Raw genomic sequence first — 12637 nt, 5'->3', positions numbered from 1 at the left:
ATCACAGTCACAAAGAGAGAAGCCATCTCAGATACATTCTTAGAGGAGAAAGGCAGCAGGATGTGATCATCTGACCCAGCAGGAAGAGAGAGAGATGCACAAGGGACAGAGAGAGTCGTGTCCACATGGGGAGTTTGGCCCAAATCAAGCAGAGCCGCCCTATTCCCTTCTTGGACTCCCTGATTCCCTTTTGTTTACCAGAAAGCGACGGAGAGACCCTTCCCCACAGTACCGCCGTTCGGGGGAAAGGATAGCTAATACCCTGGGAGACAGAAACAAACTTCAAAGTGATCTTGATAGGCTGGAGCGCTGGGCTGAAAACAACAGGATGAAATTTAATAGGGATAAATGCCAAGTTCTACATCTAGGAAATAGAAACCAAAGGCACAGTTACAGGATGAGGGATACTTGGCTCAGCAATACTACAAACGAGAAGGATCTTGGAATTGTTGTAGATCACAAGCTGAATATGAGCCAACAGTGCGATAGGGCTGCAAGAAAGGCAAATGCTATTTTGGGCTGCATTAATAGAAGTATAGCTTCCAAATCGCGTGAGGTACTGGTTCCTCTCTATTCGGCCCTGGTTAGGCCTCATCTAGAGTGTTGCATCCAGTTCTGGGCTCCACAATTCAAGAAGGATGCAGACAACCTGGAGCGTGTTCAGAGAAGGGCAGCCAGGATGATCAGGGGTCTGGAAACAAAGCCCTATGAAAAGAGACTGAAAGAACTGGGCATGTTTAGCCTGGAGAAGAGAAGATTGAGGGGAGACATGATAGCACACTCTTCAAAGACTTGAAAGGTTGTCACACAGAGGAGGGCCAGGATCTCTTCTCGATCCTCCCAGAGTGCAGGACACGGAATAACGGGCTGAAGTGACAGGAAGCCAGATTCCAGCTGAACATCAGGAAAAACTTCCTGACTGTTAGAGCAGTACGACAATGGAATCAGTGACCTAGGGAGGTGGTGGTCTCTCCCGCACTAGAGGCCTTCAAGAGGTAGCTGGACAAGCATCTGTCAGGGATGCTTTAGGGTGGATTTCTGCATTGAGCAGGGGGTTCGACTCGATGGCCTTGTAGGCCCCTTCCAACTCTACTATTCTATGATTCTACGAATCTGCTGGCCCACTGGTCTGCAACTTGAGCCCATTAGTCCATGTCCTGCACTCTGGGATGGGGCGGGTGGTGGTGTGCATAGGCATTTCACTGCATAAAGGAAGGGCTGTGTTGTGTTTTAGCTGTTGAGGGGTGGGGAGGGTGCTCCGGAGTGCCCAAAGACAGACTTGCCGTTTTTCCTGCTGTTCTTCCCTAGAATAATTTAGAGGAGAAGAGGAGTGAGATTCCGTCATGGTGTGGCTGTACTCAGAAATTCAAGGATAGGAAGGTAGGAAAATGCCTGGTCAGTTTAGTAAAGTTCTCGTTAGTACAGTGAGGCACAAATATTGGGAGTGGAGAAGGGCCCGATGATCAGGGACTTTCCTGATTTAAAGCAAATTGGTGTCTGTGTTTTTAAGCAGTCCCTGTTCACCATTCAGTCACCTCAACTCCCTGTTGTGAGGATTTACCCATCTGCTATTGCCTGCCTGCAACGGTTGCTAATGATCCCGTGGCTCCTGCAGATAGTTGTGGTGTCCTCGAAACTAATGGGGAAAGCCTTCAAACACCCCGAGTTCTTCTTTTGCTTTCTAAGGAGGGCCGGATTGATAGGTCAGACGGGCGCCTGATTTCAGAACTCTCTGGTTCCCGTCGCTGTGGCAGATGGAGCCACACTGTAAGCTCAGCAGGGCTGGGTCCCGTCACCCGCTTGATGCGAGACTGTAAGGGACCCTCCCGGCATATGCCTCCTTGAGCTTTCGAGTAGAAAAACCGGATACTAAAGCAATAAATAATACTCTTGGCAGGAAAACTGGGGCAGGCGAACGGCCCAAGAGTGCTGGTCAGGCGCTATAATGGAGCTGAGCTGGGTTTTGGAGAATTTCTTCTTCTTATTATTATTATTTATTTATATAGCACCATCAGTGTACATGGTGCTGTACAGAGTAAAACAGTAAATAGCAAGACCCTGCCGCATAGGCTTACAATCTAATAAAATCATAGTAAAACAATAAGGAGGGGAAGAGAATGCAAACAGGTACAGGGTAGGGTAAGCAGGCACAGGGTAGGGTAAAACTAACAGTAGAAAGTAACAGTAGAAGTCTGCACAACATCAAGTTTTAAAAGCTTTAGGAAAAAGAAAAGTTTTTAGTTGAGCTTTAAAAGCTGCGGTTGAACTTGTAGTTCTCAAATGTTCTGGAAGAGCGTTCCAGGCGTAAGGGGCAGCAGAAGAGAATGGACGAAGCCGAGCAGGGAAATAAAAGACCTTCACTCTTGCCCATCGATGTGGCAGCCACGTCTTACATGCGAGGGCTCGAACATGTATTTACTCGAGTGCTGAGCTGAAATGGGAGCTTTCATCTTCGGGGAAAAAATGGGGGAATTGCTGCAAGGGATATCACACTGCCCCAGTAAGTGTCCCCCCCTCCCCAAAATGACACACACCCCACTTGCGGGTGGCAGATGAAGCCATTTTGGTGATTTTTCAGGGGTGGACATTCGTGGTAACTGCTCCACCACCACCACCCCACACGCCAGAACTGCCAGTGCTGTTCTTTGGGGGTGGGGAGAATGGGAGATGGAAGCCATTGGGAGCAAAGCTGCCTCCAGCACTGCAAAACAGGCGGCAGCAACAGCAAAGGAAGGGGAAAGAGTGTGGTGTAGTGGTTAGAGTGTTGGACTGGGAGTCGGGAGATCCGGGTTCTCATCCCCACTCGGCCATGGAAACCCACTGAGTGACTTTGGGCCCAGCCTACCTCACAGGGTGGTTGTTGTGAGGATAACATGGAGAGGAGGAGGAGGATTATGTACGCCGCCTTGGGTTCCTTGGAGGAAAAAGGGCGGGATATAAATGCAATAATAAATAAATAAGAGGATTTAGTAGCTTCTGGCTTAAATCTCCTCCCTTCCGTACAACAAACGGCTTCTGCAACATTTCTCTCCCCTTTTCCTTCCCCTTCTGCCATCCCTCAAAACCGGCAAAAAGTCAAACCTTTGGCCCAGCATTAGTTTACAACAGCCCGGCGCCCTCCTGATGTCTTGGACTGCAATTTCCATCATTCCCAGCCGCAGTCCAATACATCAGGAGGAAGAAAGGTTGAAGAAGGCTGGTTTACATGTTCTTTCACCGTATGCGTTGTTGCTGCTAAAATATCCATGTGTACAGATTCTCACAGCCACGTTTTGTGACACGTCTTCCCTCCTCTGTCTTCTGCAGACGGCGACCCCAAAGAAACGGTTCCCTGCAAATCAGAAGGCGGTTGAGAGGCCGGTAGAAGCCCGTCAGACACAAGCACGCTGCAGCGCCTCTGTGTAGGCCGTCCCCATTGCCAGAGGCCAGTGGACGAGAAGTGCTGTAATATTTTATAAAACGTGCTGTGTTTTATAAACATGTATATATTTATTTGTACAGAAGACGCTCTGATCTGGCACACTGCATCCTGATTATTCGAAATGTATTGAAGGCTCAACACAGAATTATGTATAAAACCTTAAGCATCCTTCTGCATCTATAAGAGGTCTCTTTTTTCTTTTCTTTTTTTTTTGCGAGAGGGTAAAGAGAGAGACCAGCTCAGTTTCCGTGTGATCAGGAGCTCCGACCTTTAGAAACACGGAGCAGAAAATGGAGGCCTTCCTGTCTCCTGAGGTTCCTCCCCCATGGAAGTTTCTACCAAGGAGGCTGCTTCACCGATTGTCTCCCGCGATGCTTCAGGAACCCCATCGTCTGAGTCTTTAGCCCCCACTTTGTGGGACGTAGTGTGGAGAGAGACAGAGAGCGCCTCGGCATTAACGGGAATCGCATTGCTTGCCCGGGGCTTTTGTACTACCTGCTTTTTGGCACAATTGTTATGGGTTGCATTACACAGGCGGAGATGGGTGACCACATGAATTGAGTTCTCCCCTCCTTTCACTTCAGTGAGACAGCGCCATTTAGTGGCCGAAGAACCCACTTTTTTCAGGACATTACCACTTAAAAAGTTTTTTTTTTTTTTCCATGGCAGAATTTCCAGGGCATACTGCAGGATACGTCCCGGTTGTTGGAGACGTCGTGTAAAAGACCCTCAAAATTCCGTGAGTGGCCAATCACGACCGTGCAATAAATTGCTTATTTAGAAGAGCCTGTGACTCACGACAATTTACAATTACACTCGGAACTTTTAGCTACCAGTCAGGACATGGGGAGAAATCGTATATGTGAACCAGCCCAGAACGGTTGAAGGGATTTATGAATTCTCTCCTCCAAAGCACAGTTTGTGCCCCCACACCTGGTATGGAAGCTGGAGAAGGGGAGTTGTTAACCCCCAGCCAAGGTCCAGAGGAGGAGGAGGGCTTTATATGCACCCCATCCGCTCCTCTTCTTCCAGATCCTCGTTTAGCGTTCACAACGTAGTCTGCTTCCTACTCCTGAGTAGCCCTCTCCTCCTGAGTAGTCTCCTGGTAATAGAGCCATCAGGCGGCCAGATATGGATGCTTCCCCAACAGTTCAACATTTGCTACTAGGTCTGCTGCTGCCTTTACCTGGGAGACCCACGGGAGGAGGGAGGTGAGTCAACAGAGTTCGGGATGATGTCAGAGAAGACAGGAGCAGGGAGACTGCGGCAACCACAGGCTGCCTTTTGGCTGCTGCCAGTTTCTCCGGGTCTCCCGTGTCGTCAGGGTTGGCAGTGGATTCCAAACCTGAAGAGGTGTCTTCAAGGATCTTGACATCCACTCTCCCAGGGTGGGATGATCAAGATTATAGATAGCCTGTGTTGAGTAAGACTTGCCTCCAAGCATTGAGAAGGGGCTGTTGCTCACCAGCAGGGCACTTGTTTTGCATTCAGAAAGGTCCTCGCTTCTGTCCCCCGATATCTTCAAGTATGGCTGGGGAAGTCTTCTGTCTGAAAGCGCCACTGCAACTCAGTGAAGACCACCTTTCCCCAGCCTGATGCCCTCCAGATGCTTTGGACCACAGTTCCCATCAGCCCCTGCCAGAATGGCCAACAGTCAGGAAAGATGTGAATTTTAGTCCCTGGATTGGGGGAGGCTGGTGGTGTAGTCAATACAGAGCTAGATGAACGTGTGTCTGTGTGAGTGCGTGCGCATTTTGGTTAACATAGAATAGAGGCAGCCACGTTTTATTAAAAATGTGCTAACCAGTCTGGCCTAAAGCATCCCCGAGAAGTACCCCTGTCTGACCTTATTTTGAAAGCCTTCCGGTTTTCACAGGGCATTAGATATTTTTGCCCGTGGAAAATACATTTCATGGCGAACGTATGCTTTGGGAAGAAATTTGAAGGCCAGCAAGGAGAATTATTGCACGGGGCCGTGATGGCTTGTTCAGCAGATGAGGCGGTATATAAATGTTAACCGTAATTAAAATAAATAAATAATCCCAAGGTAGTCATCAGCGCAGGCCCCAGAAGATAACATGCTTCTTGTTCGCCAAGCTTCATCTCTCATGCAGCCTCTTCTTTCCAGCACTTTTTAAACAAGAAAACTCACTTTTGCCCCAATGGCTTCATGTGGGTCCGCAACATTGGCGGGTGTAAAACGTTGCTGCCTGTTGTCTTTCTTGCCCTACTTGGGGGCTTCCGTCTGTCCACTGTTGGAAACAGGATGCTAGGCTAGATGGACCTACCTTGGTCAGATCCGTGGCGGGGGTTATGCAGATGGATAGCCTTACATGGACATGATCTGGCATAATCGTCCTTGGAATGTTTCAATACACAGGACCCTATTTTGTAGATCGCAAGCTGAATATGAGCCAACAGTGCGATATGGCTGCAAGAAAGGCAAATGCTATTTTGAGCTGCATTAATAGAAGTATAGCTTCCAAATCACGTGAGGTACTGGTTCCTCTCTATTCGGCCCTGGTTAGGCCTCATCTCGAGTATTGTATCCAGTTCTGGGCTCCACAATTCAAGAAGGACGCAGACAAGCTGGAGCATGTTCAGAGGAGGGCAACCAGGATGATCAGGGGTCTGGAAAGAAAGCCCTATGAAGAGAGACTGAAAGCACTGGGCATGTTTAGCTTGGAGAAGAGAAGATTGAGGGGAGACATGATAGCACTCTTCAAGTACTTAAACGGTTGTCACACAGAGGAGGGCCGGGATCTCTTCTCGATCCTCCCAGAGTGCAGGACCCAGAATAATGGGCTCAAGTTAAAGGAAGCCAGATTCCAGCTGGACATCAGGAAAAACTTCCTGACTGTTAGAGCACTACGACAATGGAATCATTTGCCTGGTGAGGTTGTGGCCTCTCCCACACTAGAGGCCTTCAAGAGGCAGCTGGACAACCCTCTGTCAGGGATGCTTTAGGGTGGATTCCTGCATTGAGCAGGGGGTTGGACTCGAGGGCCTTCCAACTCTGCTATTCTATGATTCCATGACCCTATTTGGCCCTTGATTTGCAGAAATCTGAGCAGTGTCACCACTAGTTTGCTTCCCCCGCAAAAGAATGCCTAACGGCTAAGAAGTTCTAATCTTCCGAGTAAGCCGTAGGGTTGGCAAAAGGCCCCCTCTTGCATTTCTGCCATGGGCAGAGCTGGCAGCGGTCAGACACCAGGGTGCAAGGTGGGTGAGCATCCAAGATGGACACAGAAAAAGGGCAGAAAGGATACTGTAGACAAATTTATTTTGGAGAAGAGCGACTATGTGGCTATGTGCTTCCTCAAGTATCAGAGGCTGTAAGGTTATATAGTTCAATTGCTATGGAACATGAGTGGGAGGGTGCTGTTGCCCTTGTGCTCTGCTTGTGGGTTCCTGGTCAACAGCTGGTTGGCCGCTGTTTGAACAGAGTGCTGGACTAGATGGACCCTTGGTCTGATCCAGCATCAGGGCCTCTTTTTATGAAGGTGCCTCTGAAATCTCTTTGGGAAATGTCTCAACGATGAAAATCCATCACTACAATGGCCCCTCTTGCCTTGGCAGGTAGGAATACCGGAGAATAACCAACAAAGTTGATCATAAAGGCCGGGCGTGTTCTGGTGGGAGAAATTGTCAGGATATCTACTACACAGCTAATGCTGAGTTGCTAGTATCCACAATCGGGAACCGTTCTTGAGTATTCCAGAAGTCCTTGGCTGGTCTTTCGTCGAAGACATTCCACAGCAGCGCTCTTCTCTTTCTGCACTCTCTGGGGGGGTTATTTCAGGACAACGCGCACAACCTCACACGTCTGCTCGCTATGAACATTTTGCAACAGCCCTGCCCATCTGTTCCGCAGGGACGGCCTGGCTGCCGTTCTTCCCGGCAGAATTTGGGAGTAATTTGTTTTACGTTCCACTAGTTTAATTGCACCCTCCAAAAATAACGGCTTGATAGTTCCCACTTTTCGGTGAGCTGACCTTGCCGGCGGCCGGCTCTCGGCCCTCCTTGTCTCGAGGCTCTGAGAAGTTCCCTCCCCCCTCCTTTTGCTCTAGATAAGTGAGGCATTTTGTCCTGCTAATCCCATTTAAAATGTTCCTTGATAATTATGCCTTTCCATAGCACAGGCGGTTGCATTAATGCAAAGCGATTGCTTTCAGGCCGTTCTCCTGCCTGTATCCCACTGCCAGTCATCCATCAAAAAGGATGGAACTGCCACTTTGGACTCTCTCCCACTCATCCAGATAGGCCGCCTAATGGAGTCAAAAAATTTGTCAGGAAATGACTGGCTATCCAAACTTGGAACCAGCTGCCGCCGTCCTCCGTGTTGTCAAAATAGCCAGTTACGAGCCACGTATCAATGGGATCCAAATAATGCACGTTGCCAGAAATTTCCGCCAACAGTGCCCGAATTATGGATGTTCTATGAAATCTAGAAAGCATGCATTGACGGAGGACAACTCCATCTGGACTCGGATCTGTGTAAGGTGCAAATCTGCGTTCTCCATGAGCGCTGAGCGATTGAACTCCACGTTTGCAAGGGGAAGCACATTACACAAGTTCAAAGAGAATCTCAGCAACAGTCCGCAAAAAGAGAAAAGAGACTTGGGTCATGGAGACTTTTATGTCCTGACGACACGTCACTGCCTCACACACACACACCGCTCAGCTGTCTGAAGGTCTTCTGCTTCTTCAGACAACCCTTTCCTTTTGCTCTTAAAACTGGAACCCCCGAAAAATAGCACCTCTCGCTTCCTTCAAGCCCTGCCTCAAAATCCATCTTTGCGGGAAAGCCGCTGAAATTATCCCCTGGCTCTTTGGTAGCCTTCCCCAAGCTGCGTCCCTCCAAATCTTTTGGACTACAACACCCATCAGTCTCAGCTAGCACAGCCAGTGGTCGGAAATGATGGAAGTTGTAGGTCAAAAGCTCAGGGGTGACCCAGGCTGAGGAGGGCTGGGTAGGTTGCAATCCTAAATACACATACTAGGGGGTAAATATGTCGACTTGAAATAATCGCTCATTACTTCTGCTGCTTGCCACCCCACCTCCATCTGCCTCCTGTTCCCTTGGCTGTCTCCCCAGTGTTCATTTTGTAAGCTCCTAAGGGCAGGGCCCCAAACTCTTGCGATTTCTAAGGTGCACGCACACTGCTGGTGCTCTATAAAGTAACTTCATTTATTTATTATCAAAACATTTGTATGCGCACAAATGAAATCGATTCAAGCAATATAAAGCAATGAATAATTTGCACAGCTAAAGATGTATTGAACCATTAACAAGCTAATAGCAGTAAAAAAACAAAAACAGAATAAAACGGTACAAAGAATTGAAACTATGTGCAACTTTGGGCAAATTTAGCCCTCAAAGGCTTTGATAAAAAGCCACGTTTTAACTTGGCGCAGAAACGAAGCCTGTGTCTGAGCCAGTCGGGCCTCCAAGGGGAGGGCGTTCCACAACCAGGGTGTCACAACAGAGAAGGCTCTATACTATTACTACTACTACTACTACTACTACTACTATGTGATGCTGGGATTGTACACCACCAAGGGTCCTTCCTATAGGTCCCCTTGCCTTTAAATATGGTGTCCTCATACACAAGGATCTTTTCTACAGACTGTCGTTCTGGATTTGACCATGACCTCGATTTTGGATATATATTTTTGCCCAGCATTCTCTTGCAACAGCTAATCCCACAAGAGCCATCAAGGTGTTGTGGTTTTCTAACAGCCCGTCATTTGGGTCTCAGATCAGTGGACGCTGGCGACTCTGATGTCAGTGGGGCGATGAATCCACTCCTGGTCTCCAGCACCAGTCAGAACTCTAAAGGAGCTCTCCCCACTGATATCGGGGTCACCAGCTTCCACTGGCTCATGTTATTACTTAGGCTGTGCACAGAACGAAACAGCATCTGGTTGGGGTTATTTGAGCACCCCCCCTGCATAACAGATGCCTGGACGTGCGCTTGGAAACAGCAATGTGTACACTGCTGTGGGCCTAATGGCATAGACTGCAGGCATAAAACACAGACACCCACACCCACATTTCCCAGATGGAACTAGAGACTTGTAATGCCCCAATTAGAGTGGCATGTTCCACCTTCACTGCACAGTGCCAAAGATACAACTCCATCCTCTATATCCATTTTGCTCTGCAACAGCCTGTCCACTGATTTAACTTTTGGATTACAGATGTACTAGGAAAACATTACGGGCCTACAATGGGTTACCAACTGTTCAAAATATCCCTCTGCATTTTCAGGGTAGGAAATGGCACAGTACAGATGGACAAGATCCATCTTATTTCTGATCTGTTTTAAATGTGTTTGTTCATACGTTGGGTCTGTTTCTGCATTAATCCGATTTTTAAAGAACACACACATAAAAATCCCTATTGAAACACATATTTAAATTGGGTTTGTTTTTTGTTTATAAAAATCACACAAGGTATGCACGTCTAAACATATTTTGATCCACATTTTTGAGCCAAAAACTGGGTTGCAAAATTCAGAGGAATGCAAAAAGAAAACAGAGTCCTCATCTTCACATTAGTCTGAGAACTAGGGATCAGGTTGTCATGAAGACCGAAGGAAATCCTCAAGCCATCCTTAGGCTGAGCACTGAGTGACTGTTTATGCGCTTGCATGCGCACTAGAAAGGAGTTACACCCAGGGCCGGTGCCAGACTATTTTGCGCCCTAGGCAAGGTGAGCTACTTTCACACACACACCCCGCCCCCAAAAATGCCAACTTTGATTTTTAAGAACATATGTTTCCTGGGAAAAATAAGAAGCACAAAACTTGAAACTGCTAAATTTATTTTAAAGTGCAAGAAATACGTCATGCCAATTATAGCAAACAAATTGGAAAGGAACGTCTATGGGTCTAAAATGCATTATTTAATAGGAATATCACCTCCAAATCATCCCCCCCAACTCACACATGCACGCGCACACACACACACTCAGCATCACTCACTCCAAACAAACACATGCGTGAACACATGCATTCACTCAGAGACCACATGCACCCCATTCACCCATTCTCTCTCTCTCTCTCTCTCTCTCTCTCTCTCTCTCTCTCTCTCTCTCTCTCTCCCCCTCTTCTGGGCACCTTCCGGAAGTCCAAACGTGGAGCCGCCCCACCCACACCTCAGCATCCCTGGCTTCGCTTTGGCTGGGCGGGCACGGGGCGCCATCTGGCCCGCCCAGGCCCAGCTGAATCCTCGGGCCGGGCTGGCTCACAGCCAACGCGCGTGAGTTCTGCGCTGCGCCCGGTGCCCCTCTTAGCTTGGCGCTCTAGGCGGCCGCCTGAGTGGCCTCTATGGTAGCACCGGCCCTGGTTACACCCCTCTCTTCCATGCACAAAAAGTGGAAGTGGCCGCAGCCAGAAAAACAATCCACCTAACAACTCACACTAACAAAATGGCCACAGTGGGACAGGCATTGGTAACTTCAAGACTGGATTACTGCAATGTGCTCTATGTGGGGCTGCCCTTGAAGCTGCACCGGAAGCTGGAGCTAGTGCAGAACGCAGCAGCTCAGCTGTTGTCCAGAGCTGCCCCTTTCCAGCATGTAACTCCTCTGCTGAGGGAACTGCACTGGCTGCCTATTTGTTACCGGGCCCGGTTTAAAGTTCTGGTACTAGTGTACAAAGCCTTAAACAACTTGGGACCAGGATGCTTGAGAGAGAGCTTTCTCCCTTACCAAACTGCCCGGTCACTGAGCTTATATGAGGGCTTGTTCCTGGTGGTTTCACATAGAGCTATGGCCCGACTGGAGCTCACCAGGAGAAGAGCCTTCAGCGTGGTGGCCCTGTGCCTATGGAACTCCCTGCCTCTGGAGTTCAGGCAGACACCAACATTGTATTGCTTCCAGTGCCTCTGAAAATGCTTCAGGAAACTTTCTGCGGTTTTATCAAAACCTGGTTCTTTTAAAAATGCCGTTTTTAATATGATGTTTTTATTCTTTTATTCTATTTACTGTTCGCGGCTCTGAAATCTTTGAATGGGGAGCGGTATATAAATACTGTAAATACATAAACGATAAATGATAATGAGGGATCCCTCAAATAACAAAGGGGTGAGGAGAAAAAAAGTGTTTTTTCATGGACTGTCAATGAGGACAGCATGGATTTTGAACAGCCGAAATGGGTGGCGCTCTCGCTCCCTCTCCTCCGTGACCCCGCTCTGCCAGGACAACTGGTATTAAGAATGCCAGCCCATAATCCTCTCACGGCAACGGCTCCCATGTCACAAACGGAAGATTATGACTTCACTGCGAGGGATTCCGGCGGAAAAAAGAAGCTGATCTGGAACGGAGAAAGCTCATCAGGGCTTCAGACGTTTGAGAGGCAGCAGAGAGAAAGAGAGAGCACAGAATTTAAACTATTACACCTGTTCCGAATTATGTTGGCTGCCTATTCGCTTCCAAACCCAATTTTAAGGTGCTGATACTTCCTTTCAAAGCCCTACGCAGCTTGGGAACCAGATACCCCAAGGAGCGCCCCTTTCCATACCAACGTGACCTAAGATCTTCTATGGAGGCATTTTCCCAAGTAGCCCCTTTTGCACGGGTGTGTTGTGTATTTACAAAACTTTTCCTGCAGTGGCAGCCCCGCTGTGGGATCTACCCCACCCCACCCCACCCCAAAAGTTGCTTGTCTGGTGCCAGCACTGCCATCTTTCCGGGACCAGGTCATTTATTTATGACCGGAGTGGTGAACGTAAGAAAAACTTCCTGACTGTTAGAGCAGTGCGACGGTGGAATCAGTTACCTAGGGAGGTTGTGGGCTCTCCCACACTAGAGGCATTCAAGAGGCAGCTGGACAACCATCTGTCAGGGATGCTTTAGGGTGGATTCCTGCATTGAGCAGGGGGTTGGACTCGATGGCCTTGTAGGCCCCTTCCAACTCTGCTGATTCTATGATTCTATGAAAAGTTACAAAGATTAGTACATCATTAAAATGATATTTCTTCTTTTTAAAAACAAACAAAAAAACCACCAGAATGCCACAGTCAAGACCTTCCTATTTTCCCAAACATTTTACAGGAAATTCTGATTATTTTTGTGTTTTAGTCTGCTTTCCTTCTGCTTTGTTGGTTGCTCTTTTATTTCTGTTTAAGTTATTTATTTTTGTCTTTGGTATATTGCATTTCTACGTCTGCGTGAGTATTATTATCCACACTTCTGTCTGGTGCTCCTAC

At 48.1% G+C, this 12637-nt stretch overlaps 1 protein-coding gene across 1 annotated transcript in view; it reads left to right on the top strand.

Annotated features, from left to right (window-relative positions):
* Positions 1–3556, top strand: part of FHAD1 (forkhead associated phosphopeptide binding domain 1) — a 58041-nt gene extending 54485 nt beyond the window's left edge. Inside the window, exon 28 of the mRNA XM_063145439.1 lies at positions 3307–3556. Coding sequence (XP_063001509.1) covers positions 3307–3405 — 99 coding nt within the window. The 3' untranslated portion in view covers positions 3406–3556. The remainder of the gene's footprint in view (positions 1–3306) is intronic.
* The last annotated feature ends 9081 nt before the right edge of the window (positions 3557–12637 follow it).

The sequence above is a fragment of the Elgaria multicarinata genome, chromosome 20, assembly GCF_023053635.1.
Source record: "Elgaria multicarinata webbii isolate HBS135686 ecotype San Diego chromosome 20, rElgMul1.1.pri, whole genome shotgun sequence".
Lineage (NCBI taxonomy): Eukaryota > Metazoa > Chordata > Lepidosauria > Squamata > Anguidae > Elgaria > Elgaria multicarinata.
This window is presented reverse-complemented; position numbering and strand designations above follow the sequence as displayed.